General features: G+C 47.9%; 3 protein-coding genes across 19 annotated transcripts in view; 1 reads left to right on the top strand and 2 right to left on the bottom strand.

Moving 5' to 3' along the window:
• Nucleotides 1-4,829, top strand: part of SRRM1 (serine and arginine repetitive matrix 1) — an 83,748-nt gene extending 78,919 nt beyond the window's left edge. For 13 of the 16 annotated variants that reach the window (XM_069875216.1, XM_069875219.1, XM_069875224.1 and 10 more), the window contains 5 exons: nt 989-1,093; nt 1,391-1,852; nt 2,743-2,929; nt 3,462-3,656; nt 3,828-4,829. In XM_069875216.1, coding sequence (XP_069731317.1) covers nt 989-1,093; nt 1,391-1,852; nt 2,743-2,929; nt 3,462-3,656; nt 3,828-3,932 — 1,054 coding nt within the window. In that variant the 3' untranslated portion in view covers nt 3,933-4,829. The remainder of the gene's footprint in view (nt 1-988; nt 1,094-1,390; nt 1,853-2,742; nt 2,930-3,461; nt 3,657-3,827) is intronic. The other 3 variants (XM_069875226.1, XM_069875223.1, XM_069875217.1) reach the window with 1 other exon arrangement.
• A 2,916-nt stretch (nt 4,830-7,745) lies between these two features.
• Nucleotides 7,746-17,462, bottom strand: LOC138730212 (centrosome-associated protein CEP250-like). Of its 2 annotated transcripts, XR_011339004.1 has the most exons (13): nt 17,216-17,462; nt 16,078-16,182; nt 14,740-14,850; nt 14,126-14,236; nt 13,578-13,690; nt 13,146-13,305; nt 12,461-12,662; nt 11,805-11,932; nt 11,322-11,442; nt 10,338-10,462; nt 9,364-9,516; nt 9,090-9,208; nt 7,746-7,822 (listed from the first exon to the last, which is right to left on the bottom strand). XR_011339004.1 is itself a non-coding variant. In XM_069875158.1 (12 exons), the coding sequence occupies exons 3-12, from the start codon at nt 14,764-14,766 to the stop codon at nt 9,143-9,145; spliced, it is 1,206 nt and encodes a 401-aa protein (XP_069731259.1). In that variant the 5' UTR covers nt 14,767-14,850; nt 16,078-16,182; nt 17,216-17,462; the 3' UTR covers nt 9,010-9,142. The 2 variants fall into 2 exon arrangements, 1 of the variants encoding a protein (XP_069731259.1); XM_069875158.1 differs by lacking the exon at nt 7,746-7,822 and having other exon boundaries at nt 9,010-9,208.
• Nucleotides 17,463-17,817: 355 nt separating this feature from the next.
• On the bottom strand, nt 17,818-20,609 carry LOC138730213 (centrosome-associated protein CEP250-like). Its single transcript, XM_069875159.1, has 3 exons — nt 20,534-20,609; nt 20,099-20,245; nt 17,818-18,475 (listed from the first exon to the last, which is right to left on the bottom strand). The coding sequence occupies exons 1-3, from the start codon at nt 20,585-20,587 to the stop codon at nt 18,275-18,277; spliced, it is 402 nt and encodes a 133-aa protein (XP_069731260.1). The 5' UTR covers nt 20,588-20,609; the 3' UTR covers nt 17,818-18,274.
• Nucleotides 20,610-25,369: the final 4,760 nt, after the last annotated feature.

The raw sequence follows: 25,369 nt of genomic DNA, 5'->3' as shown, positions 1-25,369 counted from the left end.
TATAAATACGTGTGTTTAATTGAGGCAGTCAGGACACTTGAAGGCTGGTATTTTGAATCACAGAAGAATGTTGTCTTTAGCTCAAACTCCTGTCTCTTGTAACTCATTGCCTTGGAGATCAACAGCCAGCACATTTGAAATCAAATCTCAGTTTCTGTGGATGAGCTGCTTTGCTTTTTCATTGCTCTCATTTTGTCTTTTATCCAGTCTTTTTATCTGAGTTGCTTTTTTTTAAAAAAAGTCATTAACTTAACAAAATACCAATATTCCCCTCCTGTAAAACTCCAGGAAAGCCTGAGTTTATTAGTTTCCCCTCCCAGAAGTCTGTTGTAAACACTGCAGAGCAAAAAATGCCTCATTTTGTGGATAATTTTAATCCTGATAGCTGCAGTTCAGTAACAACTTTGATTTTTCTCTGCATTTCAAGAAATAAATAGTTTTTATTTCAGTTCTGTAGATAACAGCTGTTTCCAGGAGTACAGTTTCACACTTATTAGTGTAATCTAGATGCAGTTGTGGTCTGCATGGCCTAGGTGGGAATTCCCAGTTCCTCGTTTGTGCTGGATCTAGCAATTGTGTCACTGCGTGATGGCAAAGAGGTGGTTTAACAGGATTAGACCCTGGTGGATCAGTAAGCTGGTCTGACTTGTTAGATGATGTCTAGATTCAGTGCAGGAGAAGTGGCAGAAACGAACTTCCAGGAGAAGAAAGTGGTAGAGAGTTGAGCTTCCTCTTTGACTGCAAGAAGCAAATAGACCAGGTTAGGCAGAATGTGTAATTCTTACAACTGCTGTAGTGAGCGTTTGAAATAACAGTAAAATTCTATGTTTGCTCACACTCTTTAGGAGGGCGAGGGTTTTTATCCCATCTTCTAATAGAATTCCATTTTGAAGTGCATGAACAAGATGATTTTATGTAGTGAAAGCAGAAGCACAAAAAGGTCTCACAGCTCAACTACAGCTTTTCTGAGTGGTCCCTTTCTCTCCAGCAGGAGGAGGAGAAGCCCCTCGCCCCCACCAGCTCGGCGGCGACGCTCCCCTTCGCCCGCTCCCCCTCCTCGCCGGCGGCGCTCGCCTTCCTTACCTCGTCGAAGGTAGCGTATTGCGTCCTCCTCATCAAGTGGTTGCTTTTGGTTTGTTGACTTTCAGCTGTGATGCGTAAAAAGAAATAACGTGATGGCGGAAGCCGGTCCATTCACAGATTCCTGAGGGGAACGTTATTTTGTTGGTGAGATTTTTTGTGGCGGGTGTCTGGCCTGGATATCATTTGAAGAAGTTTGGTATTAAGTAAAGTTTTAAAGAAATTTTTAGAGGAGTTCTTTTTCCCAACTTTGGGCAAAGTGCAAGGCAGTCATAACCGATTCACACCTGACCGTTTCTTTTCTCTGCAGGTCTCCATCACCACCCCCACGCAGACGCTCACCCTCTCCGCGGAGATACTCTCCGCCAATACAGAGGCGATATTCTCCTTCTCCGCCACCGAAGAGAAGAACGGCTTCTCCTCCACCCCCGCCAAAGCGAAGGGCATCCCCTTCTCCACAGTCAAAACGCAGAGTCTCCCATTCACCTCCGCCAAAACAGAGGAGCTCGCCAGCTGCTAAAAGGCGTTCACCTTCCATATCTTCCAAGCACAGGAAGGGATCTCCTCCCAGTAGGTCTAACCGGGAAACACGATCTCCACCACAAAACAAAAGGCATTCACCTTCACCACGGCCTAGAGCTTCTCATACCTCTGCAAGCCCTCCACCACCACGACGGGGAGCTTCAGCTTCACCCCAGAGAAGGCAGTCTCCGTCTCCAAGCACTAGACCCATCAGGAGGGTGTCAAGAACACCAGAACCTAAGAAGACAAAGTAAAAATATGCATCTTTATTGTCGGAGATTTTGTGAGGGGGTTGTTCTCTTAGCTTTGTTTTAATGCAGTGGGAAAGCTAGGGAATTGCATTAAAATGGTTCTTTCTCTTGAGATTGCTCAGGTATTGCTGGCTCTGGTCAGCTTCCACTCCCATAACATTACTTTTCAGAAGTTTATTATGGAAACATCTGTTAAAATAAAGTGAACATAGGGAAAAGCATTAATGAGGTTTTATGTAGGGTTTGAGTGATCCCTTAATAGCATAACAAAGCATGGGGACTGAGCAGGTGAAGTTTGAGAGAGGTTTTGTTGCTATCTTTGTGTAAAGAAAAATGAACTTTGTTATTTTAAAGCAAACTGCAGAAAGGAACTGATGATTTTCATTAGCTCATAAATAATTTCAAAAGTGGTCATCCAAGAGAAGAAAACATTTAGAACTGTAGCAGTTCTGTTTAGTGCAGTGCTTCTCTGAAGAGCAGATAGTCAGAAGTACAGTGCTGGCTTACCGATTCAGAAGGAAAATGTAGCTGAATGTTGTCTTTGCACTTGTTTGAATGATAAAACAGTTTTGCTATTCTCTTGCCTTTTAATGTGGTTATAAATTAGTCATAGCAGAAGAAAGGGAGCAATCGTTACTGAACAGCAGTAGTGTTATTATTTAACAAGCTATCAAGTTGCAATATCCTTCTACATGATGGATCCACAGTGGTATTGAACTGTTTTACCTTTTGTAATGTACACCAGCAGATTACCTAAAAATTTTTAATTGATGGCTTAACTGATTTATAAGTACCTGTGTTCATCTGGCTTTTTATTAACTTTTACTTTCTTGTTTTGTCTCATACACCTCTAACACCAGAATCTAAGTGCAGCTCTTCTGTTTTTAAGGGCTTCCACACCAAGCCCGCGATCTGCAAGGCGGGTGTCATCGTCACGGTCTGCATCAGGATCGCCTGAGCCAGCACCAAAAAAACATCAAGGACCTCCGTCGCCTGCTCGCTCTCGTTCCCCTTCTGCAAACTGGTCACCTGCAAAAAAGGCTAAAAGCCCAACTCAGAGCCCATCACCTGCAAGGGTATTTGTTTGCTAATAAAAGTTGTACTGTTTGGGTTGTGTGGGAAGTGATTTTTCAGGGAGACTTTGCTGCAGAGCATCTCTAAGCTTATTCCCAAGGTAAAAAAAATCCTTGGAATGATTTTTCATAATTCAAAGCTTCTTTAAAGCAATTTGCAGCGTAAATTTTTCAGACATCTCCGAGTCTGAAAAATGTGCTATTAAATATGAATTTAAACTTCTGGAGGAGCAGACTTTCCCATTTCATGAGTATACGTGAGTTTTTATAATTTGAGGTGGTCTTATTTACGATTAGTAGTCCTACATCCAAAATCAGGCAGCCGTGGGGCACAGTATCTGTCTCTGGGATTGCTTCTGCCAGTTGATAGGGAATGTGATAGGGAATGTCCCCCAGTTCTGAAGCCGGTTTTGTTTGCTGCGTTTCAGAGGTTGCTCGGTCTGTTTGGATTTCCTCAGATGGTTGTGGGCTTGTTTGAACAACATTCTGGAGCCTTAGGAATGAGTTGTAATATCTGCTGAATTGTTTGTTACAGAATTCAGATCAAGAAGGAGGTGGAAAGAAGAAGAAGAAAAAGAAGGATAAGAAGCATAAAAAGGATAAAAAGCACAAGAAACACAAAAAACATAAGAAGGAGAAAGCTGCAGCGGCCACAGCAGCTGCTGCTGTGGCTGCGGCGGATACCACCTCAGCACAGGAAGACCAGGAAGCAGAGACAGAACCCAAAAAGGTAGGAATTTGGTACCTACACTTCAATTTTTTTAGAGTCCAGTATAAGAAAACAGGTGGAGACAAATGTGCACTGTACACTTGGTCTTCTGTGCTTGTACTTGGTGTTGTACAATACTGGGAGGGCTGCAGCCTGGCTTGGCTTTCAGATCTGCTTTGTCTTTGTTTGAAGGAGACAGAAAGCGAACCAGAGGACAACCTTGATGACCTAGAGAAACACCTGCGAGAGAAGGCACTGAGGTCGATGCGGAAGGCGCAAGTGTCACCACCATCCTAGGCTGAATCCTTTGATATAATGTACATTTTATTTGGTTTGTACTCAGAATTCGATTTCAAATTGCTAAATGTGTTTGAGCTTTAGAATATAACATTTGTTGTAATAATTGCTAGGTTGAGGTTCACCATGTACAAAGGGCATGGATTTACATTACAAAAGGTGTCCACAGTGTACTAGTGACATTCTTTCATTGGCAGTCAGCATAATTTCATTTAGAGCGAGGCTTTGTAGAAGCAGTAGGAATTTGTTTTGAAGGTTTTAAACACGACCGTCAGTTCCCTAGTTTCTTTGAAATTCAACAAAACCTTCAGCATAATTAGCAAGGGTCTCATTTGACTTCTTTTGCGTCCACTTACATTATGCTACTAACCTTTGTGGTTTGTAAGCTTGCCCAGAAGTAAAACCACTGCAGAACTACTGAGGAATTCCATCTCTTTTAATGCTCTCTACTGTTGCCTGTGTAGTCTCCATTAAAGCGAATCAAGAGTAGCAGTTTAGAATGGTACATAAATGAAAGCATGTTGTTTACCAGGACACTGTGGGTTTATATTGATGTAACATGTTGATTTGGAACACTGGAATTTCATTTGTATTTTTATGTTCTTTTTTTAAAGGGCAGTTTCCATGATCAGCAGTCCCAGAAAAAAATAATTCCTTCAGTTACATATATTTTTGTTTGTGAGATGTTGTTGCCCCCATTCATAAATCTTGTCTCGTTATGGTTCTTCGGAATGGTGTAAGCAGCTTTCAGAGATGTGGTCTTTGAAAGTTTGAGGAACCTGAACTTTGAATATTGTCATGTTTCCACTGTTTTTTGTTTTTGTTTTTTTTTTTTTTTTAACTAAAGCTATATAAAGCTTGTGGATTAAACAAAATAAATTTCTAAATTTAAACAGATGTTGGCTATTTTTATATGAACATTTACATTTGCTAATCAGCTTTCTTTGTATTTGACCCTGTGTGCTGCTTCTGAAGAACCAGGGCTGGCTGCTGCCAGTTGTCCTTGGGTAGCAGAGCCAGCGCTTTGTTCGCTCAGCAGCGCTTCTGCTGGGTCTGCATTGGTTTTCTTGCAGAGCAGGAGTAGAACAGCCCGCGTGGTCGGGCTCTGTCAGGGTAAAGAAGCTTCAAACAAACCAAACAACTTGCTGGAGAGAGTTGCTGCCACGGGAAGTGAAGCGTTTCCAGGTCCTGCAAAATGTTGATGGCAGGTTTGCATTAACTTGGTTAACCAGCTTTAAACACTGGTTTGAATGCTCAGCTAAAGCACCGTGGTGGCCCCCGGCCCGTCTCATCCCTGAATGTGGAACTTGCTGCGTTGCCGCTGTTGAATTGTGTTAAAAATTGGAGCTCTGTTTCTGAATTGAGTCAGTTTGGAGTTCTGAGTTCATCTGGGAGGCGGAATGGAGTGAGCTTTTGAAGTTTGTTCTGCATCTGCAGTAGCTGTTGTGCACAATGAGGTAGAGATGTTTGACTCATCTTTTTACTTTACATCATGTAAGATTTTAGCCTAAACCAGGTGTTCCATGGCTTCTGCATGAAAGAGGAACAACTCTTCCAGCAGCTTCCTTCTGCACTTCCATATGTGCTGGAACTTTTGTTTCGTAGCACAAGCACACGTATGCTGAAGGGCTTGTACTCATAGTTCACAACAGCTGGATGTGTGGTATCGTCTGTTGTCAAATGTGTACAATAAATTCCAAGAAGTTTATGGACAAACACATTTTAAAAGTAGATCTGAGTGGATTTGGTGCTTACAGAACTGCAGAGCTGAACAGTGCGATGTGCTCTTCTCTTTGCCTCCCCGTTTTTGCTCCCATGATGTTCCTTGGCAGCACAAACCATTCTGAAATTCAGTCTGAAAAGCCTATGTATCCTCAGCCTGCACACGACGCTGGTGTTTTGTCCTTTCTAATCTGATTTTATATTCCTCTGGGTTGTGTGACCTCTATGTGCCGTTTAATCTCAGCCCTAACGGAAGCTCTTTAACTATATTCAGTACCTGAGTCACTGCTTATCTTCCCTTGTTCCTGTTTTTCCTCTCCTGCCTCCAGGACTGCCCTCGGATAAAGGCCTTCCCTGCTGCTTTGGGCAGGTCAGGAAGGCCAGACCTCCCCAAGGCTTTGGAGTTACCAGTGTTAGGTGCTCCCTCCGCTCTCTTTTTGTTTTAACATCTATCCATAAAGATTGGTTTAGGTATAAAAGAGCAGTGAAATACACTCTTTAGGAAGAATATAACGTCTGAACTGCTTTTAGTGTAATATTTTTATCGTTCTGACTTAGCTGTTTGTTCAAATACTGACAGTGCGTTCAAGTCCAGCCAAGTGACAGCAAAACCAACTTGTGTCCTTTCTGCACTGCTCCAAACACTGGGAATTATGGAAGTGTGTGGGTTGGAAGGGACCTCAGAGCCCATCCAGTCCCACCCCTGCCATGGGCAGGGACACCTCCCACTGGATCAGGGGCTCCAAGCCCCATCCAACCTGGCCTTGAACCCCTCCAGGGCTGGGGCAGCCACCCCTGCTCTGGGCAACCTGGCCCAGGGCCTCCCCCGTCTCCTCGTGAAGAAATTCATTCTTATGTCCAGTCTAAATCTCCTCCTCTCCAGTTTAAAGCCATGTGAGGGACTATGAGAAAAAAAGCCAAGGGAGGGTAGGGGGCAGTTGTTTTGCTGTCCCTGCTCAAAGCAACTAAACTAAACTGCTGGTTTTCAGGTTAATCCTGCTTTTCCAGTCCGTGGTAGTTCAGCCCCCTTCCCAAGTCTCTTCAGCAGCTGAACAGCAGCAGTTATGACCCCAGCTCCACCAGCCCCTGGCAAAGGGAAAGAAGACAGACTTGCGGGTTGGAAACTAAAACTACACCAGCTTTACTATTAACCTCTTATTAAAAAGGACCATAATATTAATAAAATTATAACGTATGTACAAAGACACAAAAAATGCTACAGTGCCAGAGTGCAGGCAAACCTTGAGCCAAGCCCCTGGCCACAGTTCCCAGCTCAGTCAGGCATTTGCAGTGACTGATGCTTGAAGAATCTCCGCAGTTTCCTCCGTTCGCGTTCCACCTGCATGTCAAACAGAGAAAAGGTCACAAAAACCTGCCAGCAAACAAGGAGAAAGAGAAAGGAGCAGGGCTGCCTGTCCAGCTATGCTAGAGAGAAGCCAATAGCCCTGGAGGCTCTGGGATGGACTGGGGATGAGGGGAAGAAGTGACAAATCACACGTGAAAAAGAATTTATAGGTAAACTCAACACGGACATCTTACCAAACATGTAAGTAAGAAGTGGCTAAGGAAGTAAGGAATGGTGTTTGCTGCGGTTGTGAGGTCAAACACCAAATCAGTATCAGCAAGAAAACAGGTAAGAGGGATGCAAAAGCACTACACACCAGAAAGCCAGGAGAAGCAGCAGAAGAAAGGATGCAATAGGACAGGAGCTTAACATTGAACTGTCACTCTCTGAATCTGCCATGCAAGAGGAAAAGAAGTCAGTAAGGACCAGACTTTTTGCAGGCTGGTGCTTTTAAAAAGCATCCAGAGAAGGATGCTGTGAAGGTATCAAGCTACGCCTACTTAGCAGTGAGGTGTGACCTGAAAGGCACCCTCCCTGCACCTGTACGACCAGCAGCACAGCGAGATGCACTGCCAGCCACTGGAACGTTCGCTATGAAAGGTCTTCCCATCTCGGGACACTGCACTTTTCCTTTGCGTGCTATCAGAGATCCCCGCCGGGGAGACAGGATCGGGTCAGTGGGTTGGTAAGGAGAAGCTCTACCTTCTTGGCTTTGAGCAAGCTGTTTGTGCAGCTCTTGGTTCTGGGCACTGAAATGGTCCTTCTCAGCTTGCGTCTTGCTCAGCTCCAGCTCCAAGTCCTCTATCTTATTCCTTGCATCGTTCTGGAAGAGGGAAGAAGAGACGTCTCACCTCACAGAACTACTGCTGGCAGGAGACAGACGGGTACAATCATAGAATCATGGAACGAACGGATTGGGTTGGAAAGGACCTTAAATAATCATCCACTTCTACGCGCCCCTACCATGGGCAGGAACACCTCCCACTAGATACAAACACTAAGGCAGAAAGAGCCAAGGCAGGAAAGGGCAGTTGGACACAAACAATAGAATCATGTGCATTTTGGTTTTCAGACCTGGTACCAGCATCAATATTCTAAGTGATAATTTACTGTTAAACTTGTGCGATGTGGCTTGGGTTTCTTTTTTCGTCTTAAAGCGGTTCCTTCCTTTGTAGCCTTAGAACGCGGCCTCTTGAAAACCCTCCAGAAACTGGACGAGTACCTGAACTCCCCTCTACCTGACGAGATAGATGAAAATAGCATGGAGGATATTACAGTTTCTACCCGCAAGTTTTTAGATGGCAACGAGATGACACTAGCAGACTGCAACCTGCTGCCCAAGCTACACATTGTCAAGGTACAGGACTCGTATGTTTTGTGATAATGAAGAAAAAGATGCTTAGACTTTATAACATCCTGGTATTGAACTCAGTTCAGCCATGTGTAAGCTTCCCTGGAGGTTTAACTAAGTATTAACAGAATGTGAAGTGGCGTAAGGTAATTCACAAGAGCTTTATAGAATCCTGGAATGGTTTGGGTTGGAAGGGACGTCAAAGCCCATCCAGTCCCACCCCTGCCATGGGCAGGGACACCTCCCACTGGATCAGGGGCTCCAAGCCCCATCCAACCTGGCCTTGAACCCCTCCAGGGATGGGGCAGCCACCCCTGCTCTGGGCAACCTGGCCCAGGGCCTCCCCTGTCTCCTCGTGAAGAAATTCATTCTTATGTCCAGTCTAAATCTCTTCCTCTCCAGTTTAAAGCTGTGTGAGGGACTACGAGAAAAAAAGCCAAGGGAGGGTAGGGGGCAGTTGTTTTGCTGTCCCTGCTCAAAGCAACTAAACTAAACTGCTGGTTTTCAGGTTAATCCTGCTTTTCCAGTCCGTGGTGGTTCAGCCCCCTTCCCAAGTCTCTTCAGCAGCTAAACAGCAGCAGTTATGAACCCAGCTCCACCAGCCCCTGGTAAAGGGAAAGAAGACAGACTTGCGGGTTGGAAACTAAAACTACACCAGCTTTACTATTAACCTCTTATTAAAAAGGACCATAATATTAATAAAATTATAACGTATGTACAAAGACACAAAAAATGCTACAGTGCCAGAGTGCAGGCAAGCCTTGAGCCAAGCCCCTGGCCACAGTTCCCAGCTCAGTCAGGCATTTGCAGTGACTGATGCTTGAAGAATCTCCGCAGTTTCCTCCGTTCATGTTCCACCTGCATGTCAAAGAGAGAAAAGGTCACAAAAACCTGCCAGCAAACAAGGAGCAAGAGGGAAAGCAACAAGCAGAGGCCTCCAAAGTGCTGGCTGGGGACACGTGTTGTGTTCTGGCACTGTCAGGCTGTGCAGAGGCAGTGAAAGCTTCTTTTACCTCCTTAAGCGTCCTCTTCAGCTCAGCATTGAACTCCTTCAACTCGGTCTTCTCTTCCTCCAGCTTTGCAATCATTCCCTGCAGACATTCCAGCTGCTGCAAGAGGAAGCTCTTCTCTGAGAGCCAGGACTGCTGCTGCCCTTCTGCAAAAGCCTGCGGGGTATTCAGAGAGGAAACTATGTGAGCTGGTACTACAGACAGGATGGGGAGGGCTAGAATCAACACATCGGATAGAGTGAATGGACTCAGGAATGGACAGTAGTAAATTCCAGTTTTTCCTTCTGTTCTGAGAGTGTTCTTCTCTCTAGGAGAGACCTCTACTGTCTATAGAGTTTTCCTTGTACCACCCTCTAGAAGCCCTCTGTTACCTCCTGGAGCAATTACTGAGAGATCACCGGCTGTCTTCCTGTCTCTGAAATCAGGACTAGTTTTCCCATGCTTGTTTAGCTGGATCTGCACTTTTATTTCTCAAATATCTCTATTTTCTCCTCACTGTCTGAGTTTTATATGGCTATAGCCTCTTTTCCTGCTTAGTCACAAGAACCTAAGTGCAGAAGTTAAACCAAAAAACAACCACTGTTATAAATGTTCTTCTGCTCTTGTAGTTGTCTGTAGTCTCTCCGCACAGTCCGTGATACTGGTCATCTCTCTTTTCTGGACTGTCTTCTCTTACTTCAGGTGAGTAAGAGGTGACGCAGCAGGTGATTACCCCACTAATTCAGCTATATAGGGCCCGGCAGGAAAGCAGAAGTCTGGGAAACAAGGAATGAGGAGTGGAAGGAAGGGGAAAATGAGGCAGACTTAGTCAGCGTTCACGTACTCTGCATCTGATCAGATTTGGATTGAACCTGCAGAATCAGCCTTCCACTTGAAAAGAGATTGCTCCTTAAATTATTAACAGAAGGCCAAAAAATACGTAAGAAATGGCCCTTCACAGCATCTGCCAGCCTCACCAGGACATCCCCTCCTTGTACCTCAGTGTCCTCGAGCTTCCTTTCCAAAGTTGCCACCTCTTCCTGGAGACTCCTCGCCTTCTCTAGAGCGGCCTCTTCCCGCCGCGCAGCTTGCACAGTGGCCTGACGTTCCGCCATCTGCGACTCTGCAGCAGTAAAAGTGAAGGAGAAAGTGAAAAAGAAAGCCAAATCAAACAGATTTGCATCCTGCAGAGAAACTCTATTTTCTTATCTGCCTGTCTCTGTTTTCCAGGCCCTAAGCCCACAGAACTTTCAAAGCAGACATAAGTAAAGGAAACTTGCCAGCAGAGACAAGAAGAATGGAAGTGGCAAGGTTCAGAAGGCTATGAAAATGTGTTTGCTCTTCTGCTTGTTGAAAACCAGGGCTGAGGGCATGGCAGCACATCACCCACAGTGTTAGAAGCAGGTAGAACCAACAGTGATGAAACAAGGACAGAGAGAGCAGGTGAGGGTCAGATCTAGTGTCCTACAGGAAAAGGAAAAAGAAGCAAAAGGGAAAACTAACTGCGACATTCCCAGTGGGACCAGGAAGACCTGAGAGACGTTAGAGATAAAGAACAGAGGTCAACGTTATTATTGAAAATGCACTTTGGTATCTGTCCAGAAAAATGCCAGGGGAACACCTTGTGCACAAGCAAAAAAAAAGAAGAAAGGAAATACTCAGTGATACCAGGAGAACAGCATGGCAGGAACAAGAAAGCAGTGCACTGGCTTTTTTGCAGGCTGGTGCTTTTAAAAAGCATCCAGAGAAGGATGCTGTGAAGGTATCAAGCTACGCCTACTTAGCAGTGAGGTGTGACCTGAAAGGCACCCTCCCTGCGCCTGTACGACCAGCAGCACAGCGAGATGCACTGCCAGCCACTGGAACATTCACTATGAAAGGTCTTCCCATCTCGGGACACTGCACTTTTCCTTTGCGTGCTATCAGAGATCCCCGCCGGGGAGACAGGATCGGGTCAGTGAGTTGGTAAGGAGAAGCTCTACCTTCTTGGCTTTGAGCAAGCTGTTTGTGCAGCTCTTGGTTCTGGGCACTGAAATGGTCCTTCTCAGCTTGCGTCTTGCTCAGCTCCAGCTCCAAGTCCTCTATCTTATTCCTTGCATCGTTCTGGAAGAGGGAAGAAGAGACGTCTCACCTCACAGAACTACTGCTGGCAGGAGACAGACGGGTACAATCATAGAATCATGGAACGAACGGATTGGGTTGGAAAGGACCTTAAATAATCATCCACTTCTACGCGCCCCTACCATGGGCAGGAACACCTCCCACTAGATACAAACACTAAGGCAGAAAGAGCCAAGGCAGGAAAGGGCAGTTGGACACAAACAATAGATGCAATCGTCAATCTCCTTTCTCCCCACAGCAGCAACCCAATCTGGCCCTCAAGAATTTACAGCCTTTGGAAGCTCTGCTTGTGCGTTCAGCCCAGCAGATGGACAGGATTTCTGGGTGCACCAGAGTTGCTTTACCAGATCTTGCTGAGCTTGCTCCTTCAGCTGGTGCAGGTCCCGCAGGGCTGCTGCCACTCTGTCCATTATGAGCTCTGCAGGTAGGTCCCCAGCCGGAGAAAGAATTTGGTCCCAGACAAGACTGTGCTCTGAAGAGAGAAACCATCCTGTTTCAAGCTTCAATTGAAAGGTCTCTGAAGAAATAACACCTCTTTATACACAGGAGAAGGCAGCAATGCCTTTGTCACCATCCTAGAGCTCACGTTACAGCAAGATGAGTTCTTTTGATGACCACCAATGTCAGTGCTGCCTCAAGAAAGAATGCACACGCCCTACAGCACAACATGACCTGGGCCCTATTTCATTTTGATGCTGGTCATTTCTCCACACACAAACACCGACTCGGCTCTCTGCCTGGATATCAGGTATGAACACTTGCCAAGACTCGAGTCAGCCTAAACCAAAAGGATGTGTCTATCGCACCAGGATTACAGAGCACCACCCCTCCCTCCCTCTGCTTTTCAATATGTGCTCTACAGACTTGTTAACCCGGCTCCCACACTTGCCTGGACTCCAAGGAACCGAGTCTTTGCTGTCCCAGATCACGCGCTGCAGAACTGCGTGCAGTTTCTCCAGCTGGGATTGAGCTTTGCAGTGAGCACTTTTTGCCTGCTTACCCTCTGCGGCCAATGCCTTTGTTGTGTCCTCTGCGTGACAAAGCCTCAAACGCAGTTCACACATCTCATCCTCCAGCCGGTGTAAAGAGTCCCTCAAGCACTGTTCGCTTGCTCGGGACTTCTCCAGATCCTGGAGCAGCTGCTTCTCTCCTGTTGCCAGGTCGGCCTCCCTCTCCAGCACTTCTTCCTGCAGCAACTCTATCTGTAACACAGATGCACAGAGGTGGCTGTCAAGGCGAGGTGGCCGATCAAGCATCCCTGCGTGGAGAGTGCGGCTGCCCTGGGTGATTGGGAGGAGGACAATCAGCATCCTTCGTGGTGCATCTCTGAAATACCAGATGAACTGGCTGAGGTGCAAGTGCCTTCCACGGACTGCAATACGCGCTTCTGTTTCACCAGATGCCACAGGGCCTGACAGAGGGAGAAACACCTTCTGGGGACAACATTTGTCACAGAGATACTGAGAAGCTCCAGAGGAGTCTTCTGCTTCTTCTCAGAGATTTAATAGCAAGAACCACCAAGGAACAGGGGAGAATAGAGGCAGATTGAGCCTTGACTTCAATGGGCAAAGACTGGGCAAAATAAGAAGGAGTGTGTGTTGTTGGGAGGGGAAACAGAGAGGGGCCTACAGCCTGAAGGTGTTATTCCATGTCCCTGGAGAAGAGGATGCTAGCGCATAGGTTACCTGGTTGTGGAGTGCTTGCACTTCTCTTCTTTCATTGGAATGTTGCTGCTGGCTCTGCTCAATAGCAGAAAGAAGTCGAGACACCTGCTTGTGCTGGGCAAGGTTGCTTTCTTGCAGGATTCTGACCTTTACTTTTCTCTCTTTCAGAGACTGATTGAGCCTGAAAGAGAGAGCACGCAACTCATTACTACATGGTATAATACTTAATAAACTCTTAGGGCTACTCCAAAAGCCACTGTCTTCAGGGAAACTCTAACTGGAGGATTAAAGGAAAAGAAAATGAAACACAACATCAAGAGAACGAAACCCATCTGCATGGAGAGTTCAGAACTCTGCTTTTTATGAAATGCTGCCAGAGCCACTTACGTATGCAAAGATCTGAAAGAGGAAATCCATTTAACAGAATGGAGAGTCTCACAGGCTTCCATTTACCTGGCATTCTTACTCTCCAGGACCTTTAGGGAAGTCCAAAACTTCATGTTTTGATGTTCCATATCTTCCCATTGACTATTCTTAATTTCCAGTGACTTTAGACATGCTTCCACCTGAAGTAAAACATAACAAAGCAGTGAAATACCACAGCTCGTCACTGCCAGTCATATCATATCCTGTGAGGAAAAGAACGGCTTTAAATTTTACCCTATTGTGGCAGTAACAGATGGACAATGGATACAACCAACTTGTTTAAAAACTCAAGTGGGTCACCACATCTATCTGAGGAACCACCTTAGAAAAGAAGGCTAGCAGTAACTGGCCAGCAGAAATCCATATTGATGACTGCTGGTGATCAAGCCAAAGGACTAGCCCATTTGTCCAGGGCAGCAGCTGACCAGTAAGTCTCCTTCAGACCAGCTGAGATGGAGACCACACTATGATGGCAGTCAGAGGGATATCCCCATGAGCCTGCTCTGCAATGGAGAGGCAGGAAGGGGAGAGACCACCTGTTTGATGACTGGAGTACCTATCAGTATTTCAGTCACCTGTTTTTGTAGAGCATTCCTCTGCTGAACGAGGATATTCATTTCCACTCTGACGGCCTTGATCTCGCTCTGACGTTCCTGCAGTTCTGTCTGCAGCTTTTCTGTGACGTTCTATAAACACAAATGGAGAGTGAGTTACTGGGACCTGCCAACAGCTACAACTTTTTTGTCTTTCTGTCTCAACATCACATTCATTCAGCCACCTCTTTCTGCTTTTCTACCCAGCTCTGCTTCTGTCGTAACCTTTCCTTCCTGTTGCTGATCACTGGAGCTTACCATGCTCTGTGCTTTCAAGGCCTGCAGTAAAGTAGAAGCATAGAATCCTAGAATGCTTTGGGTATGAATGCAGCACACAATATGGTTGGCTTTCTAGGCTGTAAACACACCCTGCTGGCTCATGTTGAGCTTCTCATCCCCAAGCAACCCAAACCCCTTCCCAGCGGGGCTGTTCTCTATCTATTACCCGCCCAGCTTGCATTTGTCCTTGCCTTTTCAGTCCTACAACTCACATTGCAGTTCCTTGTTACTTCCCTTCGCTCTGTCAGTTGGCTCTTGCAGCTCACATCCCATTGCCATCTGCCTGTTCTTTCAACCTACCCTCTAGTCAGACTTACCTGCGCGTTCTCTCGCTGCTCTTTCATCTCCTGCCTGAGCTGCTCTAGCTGCTGGGAGGCTTCTCTTAGTTCTCCCTGAGTTCGGAGTAACGTTTGTAATAAAGCATTCTTCTGCACAGAAAGAAGGAGAAGATGAGTTTCAACTTTGCGTGATATGACTCAAAGACTGATGGGCTCACATCTTCAGAAAGCACTATGCCTAAGTCAGTATCTGCCCACCTAGAGACACAGCTTCCTAGATGAGGTTGGCAGTATAAACACGGACCAGTCACAATTCATCTGCGACTGACTGCCCAGGCTGCCCAGGGAGGGGGTTGGGTCCCCTTCCCTGGAGGGGTTTACGGGATGGGTGGACGAGGCGCTGAGGGTCGTGGTTTAGCGATTGATAGGAATGGTTGGACTCGATGAGCCGGTGGGTCTTTTCCAACCTGGCGATTCTACGATTCTATCAATCTCCAACAAACTCTTAGTCATCTAACAGGAAAACCTGTGGCCACTGCCCAAGGGCCTTGCCTTGCTGGTGAGGCTTTTCCTCGTCTTCTGCTGTGTCCTGTGCGTCTTTCAATAGTGACTTCTGCACCTAGTTAGCACTAAACGCAAGGCTGCCAGAGGGATGAAGCCAGCAGCTCCTTCAGAAAGTCATGTATTCTAAGTGGGGTTTGGTGAAAATTACTTCAGTTTCAAGGTATTCAGTAGACTTCACTAAAGTGCTGACATTACAGGGACACACAGTCGTCTCCGAGTACTGCCCTGTCAGTTTAATGCCTGCAGACACAGGTTGCAGGACTGCTGCCCTTCGGCAGCCTGCACAAAGACGACCTTGGGTAGGACCCAGGGAGGACTCTCAGTGCTACCCAGCACATCTGGGCACAAAGCAGCTTACCAGCAGGTGACTTAAAGCACAGCCCAGAAGACACCCCAGTTTTACTGCTCACAAATACTTCAGAGAACTCTATAAAAATCTCTTTTGTCAACAATCCTGCAATGCACCCCCATTAAGCACAGGTGAAAACCCCAGCCCCATGGGGATTCAGTCATACCAACTCAGTTTGGTCTTCAACGTAGTTAAGGCTATAAGCACGTATCTGAGGTAAGTCTGTAAAAAACCACAGCACCAGAACAACACAGGACTCTAAAATGAGAGGCGAGTTTCTGCCTGGCTTACTCTGAGGGGTCCTAGTCGCAAAGATAGCCCTACTCACCTTTCCCCTCACCACATTCACTGCAGGAAAACATGTAAGGCATGCTCCACACAGCCCAATGTCCCAACATCCAGCCATCTCCCACAGATCTAGCCTTGTAAAAAAACACAGAATGTCTCCTTCTCACAGTCTTTACCTCTTGCTCAGCATTTTCAGCTCTGGCTTGCTCCTCTTCTTCTCTCTCCGCCTTCTCAGTTTGCCATTTCTTCAGCACCTCTTGTGCCTCTTTGCGTTCACTTGCCTGACAAGTGAAGGAAAAGATGTGAAAACGGAGTCCCAGAAAAGGTCCTCAAAAAAACCCATGAAGCTTCATCCTTCCCACAGAACCCCTTCTGAACACTGCACAGCAGTGGCTTTGTGCCCTCCATACATCATGGCTTATCCGGGAACATAAAAGGAGAGTCAGCAGGTCAAAGAATCACAGAATTGTAGCATCACGTAGGTCAAAAGGACCTTTAAAATCATTGAGTCTGACCATTAAGAAAAGGAGGCATTGCCTTTCCCTCCCTGACGGATGCCTGTTCCCTAGCACCTCCCCTCAGGATTTCTCACTGTTGACAGAGTCTCTGTTTTCAAAGCTCACCTCCCTTTCCACCAATCAGAAGATGCAGATGGACTGTAGGGTGAGAAAGAGGCTCAAAGCCCCATCCAACGTGGCCTAGAACACCTCTAGGGATGGGACATCCACCACCTCTCTGGGTAACCTGGGTCAGTGCCTCACCACCCTCACTGGAAAAACAGTCTTCCTAAGATCTCATCTAAATCTCCCCTTTCTCAGCTTAAAACTGTTCCCCCTCGGTGCTATCCCTGCTTTCCCTGATAAAGAGCCCCTCCGCAGCTTTCCTGTAGGCCCCCTTGAAGTACTGGAGGGCTGCTATAAGGTCTTTCCAGAGCTTTTACTTCTTCAAGCTGAACAACCTCAACTCTCTCAGCCTGTCCTCATAGCAGAGATGCACCAGCCCTCACATCATCTTTGTGCCCTCCTCTGGACTCCCTCTAATAGACCCATGTCCTTCCTAGCCTGAGGACTCCAGAGGAGGTCTCAGGAGAGCACAGTAGATGGGCAGAGCCCCCTCCCTCGACCTGCCAGTCACACTGCTTTTGATGTCCTGAGGGCCTTCCCCTGCCTGCAGGTATGAGCCACTGGCCACTGCCTGGCTTAGCAACGTGCAGGTGGCACATGATATCCGCCACCTCACCCACTCAGGCTATTATTCTTCTAAAGCCAGACCACACAGCTTGCTGGAAAAATTCAGAAGCATGTTGTTTCCTACCAGGTCTTGCAGGAACTTCTGTATTTCCGCTTCATGCTGCTGTGCTGCATCTTCTCGTTGGCGTTTCGAGAGAGCTCTCTCCTGTTCCAGCTCAGCTTGAAGGCACTTCAGTTCCCCTGCAAACACCACAAGCGGCAAGATTAGATTCTACACAGACAATGTTTCTGGCTTTACTGACCTGAGGCCCCTTGATTCCAGTGTAGGAATGATCTGTCTCCAGCTCTGCCGCTCATCAGAAGCACTGCACACAGAGAGCTATTTCGACACCATCTTCCCCAGGCACCGGTGATCATCAATAACAAAGAACACGAAGCCCTCACCCCGCATCGCTTCCTTGGTCTCCAGGACTGCATCAAGCTGCATTTGAAGGTCACTCCTGCTGACCTCCAGCTGAGATGCACGTTGCTGAGCCTCAAACAGGCTGCATTCTAGAGTCTCCTTCCGTGACCTACAAGTTATGTAGATGGAGAGAAATGAGTTTCTTGCTCCTGACGCCCACGGGAAGTGTCTCTAAACAGCACATGGTAAGGAGTGCAGGACCCAGACATCAATGATGGGCAAAACCCCGAAGCCTGATGAGAAGCCCAAAGAGGTTTCCCTGCTGCTGGGGTATCCGACTCTGGCTCCTGCACCACGCTTAACAGGAGTCAGCTTAGAAACAGAAGGCCCTCAAGATTTTTAGCACTGGCCTCTAACTTCAGCCTAAATGGCAGTGTCCTACTCACAACAGCCATATGTAAAAGACTTGAGTCGTGGAGAACACACGCTAAACTCCTTGATGAGGAAAGATCTGTGTTCAGATGCACAGAATGAGAAACTAAAACCAGAGAGAAAACTCAGGGTTCAGTAAAGGTCTGTGTGTTTTAATTATTCCTCAAATCAGAGTCAAGTGGGCTTGCTTTGGGCTCCATAAAGGAATGGGCAAGGGGCATGACCATAGGCCCACGGCTCAGGAGAGCTTTGCCAGCTTTAGCTGTCAAAAAAATAACATTCAGAGCATAGTATACTCTACAATTACAGACATTAAGTAACGTCCTGTCTCAGGTCTCCTCCCTGCCCTTACCTGGCCTCTGCCAGCTGCTCTGCAAGGCCTTGTCTGTCCCACTCCGCAGCTCTTAGCTTCACCTCAAGGCAAGCCTTCTCCCGAACAAGCAACAACTTCTCGATTAACAGCTCGGCGAGGGTGTGTACTTGGCAAGAGCACTCCTGTCGTAGCTCCTCCAGCCCACTGCTCACCATCTCCTGTTGCTGCTGGGAGACCTGTGAGTGGGACAGCGGACAGTGAGAGTCCTCTCCCCAGAGTTCTGGTGCCAGGGCCTCTGTTGAACTCCCTGGAGGAGAAAGAGCTGACCCAGGGGCTGAAGGGGGGATGAAGAGCATCCCCGCCGTGCATGCACTGATGTTCTGTGCTGCCAAAAGGCACCAGCACTGCCGACCTGAGCGGGATGGGGAAGGTCCTCCTGGGTGGCCTGGGAGCAGACAGCTCCTTCAGGACAAACCTATGCACCCCAGCCTATTGGCTGCCACGCAAAACCACTCCATTTTCCAGAACTGACACCTCACCAAATGAAATTTTATCAGAATCTATTCCAATGTTGGCAATTTTCAGGAAAGGTTGAGCAAAAGCAACGCTGCTCACTGAAGAAAGTGAAAACACACATGGTTTCTCTTCTAGAGAACCCAAGATCCAAACGTCACCTCCTCCAGTGTGTCGAGCCACACAATACAAGGAGGTGATGCCTGGCAGGGAACAGCCCCACTGGGGAGCAGCGTCGTTTGGTGATTGGCAGAAATCTGGATGCTGTGCCCAGAGACAGTGGACTCTGTTCAGCACCTCATGTCACAACACTCTTTACTTCTCTTACACAAAGAGGCTGTCCAGGACACCAGGGGGTGAATACCTCACTGGTGTGCAAGCTTGAAGATTATCCACAATATTTACTTTTTTTCTTCAACACAAGCCCCTGCTGCATATTTGCCAAACGTATCAGTTAGTCCAAAACTAAGCCTGTCTAGCAGAGAACAGACCATCGGAAACAAGCAATCCCCTCAAAGTTATCCCCAAATACTCAAGACTCTACACTATGGAACTGACATTTCCATGATGCTCTCCTCCAGGGCCATGATTCTCCCAAGCTCTTGAGGCATCAAGATCAGTTAGTCCAGAGTGAAGAATCTGCAGTAACTCCCTGTTGCCCATCTTCTTCCTCAAAGCCTAAAGAGACTCTGACAACTCATAGAATCACGGAAGAATTGAGGCAGGAGAAGACCTTTTAAGATCAATCAAGTCCAACCCTTATCCCACCACTGCTGACCCCAACACTAACCTGTGTCCCTAGGCACCATACCCCCATGCCTTTTAAATCCCTCCAGGGATGGTGACTCCACCACTTCCCTGGACACACTCTGCCAGTGCTTGTCAACCCTTGCCATGAAGAAATTTTTCCTAACATCCAATGTAAACATCCCCTGGCACAAATTAAGGCCATTCCCTCAGAACCTATCAATTGTTTCTTTCCCCCCTGGCCCTTGGGAGAGCAGGGGCCCCGCTTAGTCTCATGGACAACACAACCAGCTCTCTGCTGCTCGTCACAAACCAAAACCAAAGAGGCCGACACAGACAGCTGGATTCAAGGGATCTGTAGAAGCAGAGGACAACTCGGAGAATGGCCGGACACGGCAACCACAGAACCACAAAGGACCCCATGGGAACCTCTACAACCACAGAAGCACAAAGGAAATAAAATACAGTCAGATATACTGCGAAGAAGGGAGTCTGGCTTGCACAGAAAAAGGAACATTTCCATATTCAGTTGCTCACACTGTCATAAGGCAAGAGGCCAGAGATGAACACCTGGCAAAATCTTTGGCAACTCAGCTCACCTGCAGCACAAGTTTGTTCTGCTGCACTTCATCCAGCTGAAGAGCTTCATCGATACTGCTCATGTTGGCTGTCGCAGCACCTAGTTCAGCTACTTCAGCACTCAACTTATTCTGAGCCCCCGTCAGCTCGGACACTGACTGCTCCGCCTGCAGAGACAAAGGAACCCCGGGAGGGTGACTGGGCACAGGCAGAGGCTGCCCGGGGCGGGGGTCGAGTCCCCTGCCCTGGAGGGGTTTACGGGGCGGCGGACGAGGGGCCGAGGCAACCTGTGCCAGGCCCTCCCCCCCGTCAGGGCGCGGAGTTCCCTCCTCACGGCTCCCCTCACCCTCCCCTCCTCCAGCTCCCCCGCTCCCCGCCGCCCCGTCCCCGCCCCCGCTGCCCACCAGCCCCTCCCCAGCTCTCCCTCAGCTCCAGCTCTTGCCGCTCTCGCTCACCTCGGCCTGCAGCGCCCGCACCAGCTCCTCCTGGGAGCCCGGAGCCGCCGCCATCCCGGGGGGGTCGGTTGCCCTGAGCCCGTTCCAACGGTGTCGCCGCGAGGGCGGGGCGGGCGGCGCGTGCCGGGGGCTCGTGCCCTTCCAAAGCCCATCCAGTCCCTCCCCTGCCACGGGCAGGGACACCTCCCGCTGGATCAGGGGCTCCCAGCCCCATCCAACCTGGCCTTGAACCCCTCCAGGGCTGGGGCAGCCACCCCTGCTCTGGGCAGCCTGGGCCAGGGCCTCCCCTCCCTCACAGCAAAACATTTCTGCCTAAGATCTCATCTCACTCTCCCCTCTTTCAGCTGAAAAAGCATTGCCCCTTGTCCTGTCCCTGCCCTCCCTGATCCAGAGCCTCTCCCCAGCTTTCCTGGAGCCCCTTTCAGCACTGGAAGCTGCTCTAAGGTCTCCTTGGAGCTTTCTCTTCTCCAGGCTGAAAAAACCCAACGCTGTCAGCCTGTAATTTATCTACTTTCAGGCAATTTCTATACATAAGGGTGGGGAAACACAGATTTTATTTAAGCAGGCACAGAAAACAGTGGTGTTTCGGTTTTTTGGGGTTTATTTTGGTTTTTTAAAAACCTTTTAAAACCAGAACTGTGATAGAACTAGGGTTTTTCTCAAAGGAACTCCAAGTGCCTGGTGCATGTGTGCTTGCATAGTTCTGTTGTAGGGATGAGTCCTGGGAGGTTTCTCAGCACCCAGACTCAGCTCTGGCTCCCTCAAAGCCTAGCTGAGGCTCAAACACTGCCTCTCGGTCCTTTCCAGATCCTTTTCTACAAAAGGATGAAGCTTAAATCTTTGTTTCCTGATGCTCATGGTAGAGAAAAGGCAGATGTCTGGATTTTAAAAGTAGGACAGTGAGAAATACACAGATAGGAGACAAGAGGCTTGTGTTGTATTTCTGGTCCCAAGAGCCAACTTTCCTTTTCCCCTCCTTGGATACCACCTCCAAAGGTGGGGAGATGCCAAGCAGTTTAACTTTCTCAGTGTTTCAGTTACACTAAGAGAAATGAGGTGAAAACTCTGCCTGTGGCAGCATCCCTCTAAAGCTAACCCCACCGTGCCTCAGTGCAGGAGACCTCAGGCAGCCCAGGGAAACCTACAGACAATGCCTGCTTTATCTACCTCACTTCTTGGGTGCTGTGAGATGCTGAGTCCAAACAGTTAACAAAATGCATTAATTACCATTCAGCTCCCTGGGGTAAGGACCAGATGCCAGTAACCAGGGAAAAAAAGCATGCTATTGCAGGGAAAGTACATCAATTGTTAAATGACTCCAAGCTGCAATTAGTGCCACTAAAAGTTCTTGATTAACATTTCCTAGAAGCATTTAGTCCTCCAGCCTCTGCACTTCGAGCCATATTCACCCAGACCATGCAGAGAGGAGCGACCCAGAAATTGTGGGATCGAGTCGACTTCCAACATAATCATAGAATCATAGAATATTTTGGGTTGGAAGGGACCTCAAAGATCATCCAGTTCCAATCCCTCTACCATGGGCAGGGACACCTCCCACTGGATCGGGCTGTCCAAGGCCCATCCAACCTGGCCTTGAACCCCTACAGGGATGGGGCAGCCACAACTTCCCTGGGCAACCTGGGCCAGTGCCTCACCGCTCTCATCATGAAGAAACTCCTCCTTATGTCCAGTCTAAATCTGCCCCTCCCCAGTTTATAGCCATTGCCCCTCGTCCTATCACGCCAAGCCTTTGTAAACAGTCCCTCCCCAGCTTTCTTGTAGCCCCTTCAGCTACTGGAAGGTCGCTATTAGGTCTCCTCCGAGTCTTCTTTTCTCCAGGTCGAACAACCCCAACTCTCTCAGCCTGTCCTCGTATGGGAGGTGCTCCAGCCCTCTGATAATCTCTGTAGTCCTCCTCTGGGCCCGTTCCAACAGCTCCATCTCCTTCTTAGGATGTGGGATGTGTCTTCTGCTGCTGTAATCCTGCCCCAGCCCACAGCAGAGAGCTCTTTTCCACTGGAGCTGTCACCAGTGGCAGATGTTAACCCCGGCTCTGGGTCCATGCAGTGCTTATTCTCCTCAGCTGCTCGCTTTAGCGCCGTGTAGGACCAGCTCCATCAGCCTGCAGCTAATGCTAAAATTTGGCATCCACCCCGGAGGAAAATGAGCTATCAAGGGACAGCTGGTTGGGAGTTGGAGCAAACTGCAAACAGTCTGACACAAGCACAAGTTTGATTTCCCCCGCACTCGCTGTAAATCTGGCAGGCTAACACCCTCAGTGCAGCTTCAAAAACAAACACTGCTCCACGCAGGGGTAATAAAACAGGAAGGAGCAATATCGGCACAACAAAACAGTCTATTCTAAGTGATGCATAGAGCCCAAAATCTTGCTTGGTGTCCGGATGAGAGGAAATCACAGCGTGCAGAGTTTCTCTGCTAAAGAGGCACCATCGCAGCCAAGCATCTGGGACACGTGCTCTCTGGGGCTGCGGTCAATGCTCTTCTGGTTCAGGTCCCCAGGTCCCCAGGGAAGGACTTTCCAGCATCCCAGCCTGCAGACAAGCCCAGGAACCCAAATTAGCATTGGAATGAGAATGCTGGTATTTCTAAACCAGGGTGTGTCCTTTCTGCCTTTCTTTTAATAGGTGACTGTGGGCAGGTTCTTCTTGAGGCTTCCTCCACTCTTTAAAGAGCTAAAAAGGAACCTTATGGGGACACCAAGCTCCCGCTCACAGCTGCAGCCGGCAGCGGATGGTCCAGTGAGCTACCATGCTGCATTCTGCCTTCCCAACCTTCCTCATCACCCTTTCTTGTCAAGGCTGCTTAATTACACTTAAAAGCCAGGGCGTTCATCCGGCACGCTGTCCCACTGAGCAGCAACATCACCTGCGTGCTGAGCTCCTCCAGCACCTGAAAACTTCCCTTTAGAAATAAAGAATCATTTTTGAACCCCTGGGGTCAGTACGGCAGCAAATTCCACTGGCTGAGCATGCACAGCGAGGGCCAGAGTGGGAGAGTGCTTGCTTCAATATCTTAAACATCTGATGCCTCGAGTTTCGAAAGCACTTGGAAAGTTTGAGGTGGAAAAGTGCTGCATAAAGGCCAGAAGTGTTAGAGTAATGAAACAATAATGGGCTGTTTTGCTGCTCTGCCAAATAGAAACAAGGCTTCTCAATAGGGCAGAAAATAATATAGAGGGAGTGACCTGCTGATCTTACCATAGGGGGTGGGCCAGGATTGCTTTGTTCTGACTCCCTGACTCGATGCAAATTTAGCTTTGAAAAAGTCACTTAACTTTTCTGACTCATTCCTCACAGCTGTAAAAGGTGAAAAATTCTTAGGAGGACTGGTTACTTACTTTGCAAAGCGTGGGCAAATTAATTCTAAGTATTATCGGGGGAAAAAAAAGCCTTCCAGAACAACATAAGCAGCAATTAGGAAAGAACTTTCAAGGTTCAAACCTGTTCTGAGTGTCGTTAAAGAAGTTTTATTTGAATGGGGAGGATGAGGGGTTTGGGAGGTGCCAGCTGGAAAGCAAGAAAACGTCATCTAAAAGTAAAATAACTGCAAAGCAAGAGACAAGGCTGGTGCAGCTGGATACAAACGGAATAAGCTGGCTATTAGCTGCTCTGCAAGAAAACAGCATGAGAACTCTTTTGTTAGAGAAGAAATCCAGCAGTAGTGAGGAAAAAAACCAGTGGTGGCAACTCTGTTGTGTGGCTCGTAAAACATACAATAGCACAGAGTGCCTCGCAGCCCTCAGGTTTGTTGTTTTACACCCACCTCTAGCAGCATGGTGGGAGAGCTATTTCCTTGTCCTAAAACTACTGCCTTTTCAAAAGTAGGTGCTTCTCTGCTTTGGGAAGGCTTATAACGTATTTCAGGTTTTACAAACGCTGTGGTTTTGAAACTTTTGGCTGAGGAGGGTGGTGAAGCAGAGAGAGGAAAGCTTGGTACGTGGCTGAGAGCGGAATCTTAGGCTCAGTGTTCCCTATCCTGGCACTGCTTAGCCTTGGTCCAGAGGACTCAGTTCTCATCTTTCGCATCTGACACTGAACAGGGAGCAGAGGGGAACAACATGCCCGGAAGAGCCTTGCAATTAAAGCCCCTCGTTAGCAGTCCCCGAACCCACCAGGGATATTTGGCCCCAACTGCTGCAAGTTCCTCACTTTGCGGTGTGGGAAGGCTGAGCGTAAAGCCCCAAAAGGGACACTTGTGGAAGGTCTCTGGGACAATCCCATTTAAGGGAAAAGTTTTTCCCTCCCATCTCTCCCACCCACATTCTAACGACGGTGTCTCTCGTGATACAGCCTACAATTAATTTAAGGGTGGTTACTGAGGGAGGTTCCTGGCCAGGGCTGGCTCATATGTTCCTGCCTGGCTCCCAGATCCGTCCGGTTACAGTGACACACTGATTTCCAATTTAGACTGTCCCACCCCATGAATCAGCGAGATTCCTTGGACTCCCTGTAAAACAAACAGAAATCAATCTTCCACTGACTCTCAGGGATTCCGTGGAACTGCGGACGGCAGTAGGAACAGGAATGGAAAGGACTTTGTCACATCAGTTGCCCAGCCCTCTCGGCACTAGGAGAGGGGCTGACAGCAGTTTTTCCTGCTCTGGATGAACAATTCAAGGATAAAATTTGCTTAAAGCCATCCGGTTATGCAGGACCGAGGGCTGTAAAATGCCTGGAGTGATAGGAGGTTGGTACACTCTGTTGGTAACCATTTCATCCGCAGCCATTTCTGGCTGTGCAGATGCATTTAGGTACAAATTACAGGGAGGTTCGTCTCAGTGCCGGGTTGCAGACAGCATTAAAGCAGTAAGGGCGG

This window comes from Phaenicophaeus curvirostris, chromosome 23 (genome assembly GCF_032191515.1).
Source record: "Phaenicophaeus curvirostris isolate KB17595 chromosome 23, BPBGC_Pcur_1.0, whole genome shotgun sequence".
In the NCBI taxonomy this organism is placed as follows: Eukaryota; Metazoa; Chordata; class Aves; order Cuculiformes; family Cuculidae; genus Phaenicophaeus; species Phaenicophaeus curvirostris.
This window is presented reverse-complemented; position numbering and strand designations above follow the sequence as displayed.

Excerpts from the sequence above, each read along its gene's own strand:
- LOC138730212 (XM_069875158.1), bottom strand. The coding sequence starts at position 14,766 with ATGAAAGAGCAGCGAGAGAACGCGCAG. Across the intron at positions 11,933-12,460 it reads AAAGGCATTGGCCGCAGAGG|AGCACAGTCTTGTCTGGGAC; the intron begins GTAAGCAGGCAA and ends TTCTCTCTTCAG. Across the intron at positions 10,463-11,321 it reads GCTTGCTCAAAGCCAAGAAG|AGTCGCAGATGGCGGAACGT; the intron begins GTAGAGCTTCTC and ends TTACTGCTGCAG.
- LOC138730213 (XM_069875159.1), bottom strand. The coding sequence starts at position 20,587 with ATGGCGGCGGCTCCGGGCTCCCAGGAGGAGCTGGTGCGGGCGCTGCAG. Across the intron at positions 20,246-20,533 it reads TGCGGGCGCTGCAGGCCGAG|GCGGAGCAGTCAGTGTCCGA; the intron begins GTGAGCGAGAGC and ends TTGTCTCTGCAG. Across the intron at positions 18,476-20,098 it reads AGAACAAACTTGTGCTGCAG|GTCTCCCAGCAGCAACAGGA; the intron begins GTGAGCTGAGTT and ends TCCCACTCACAG.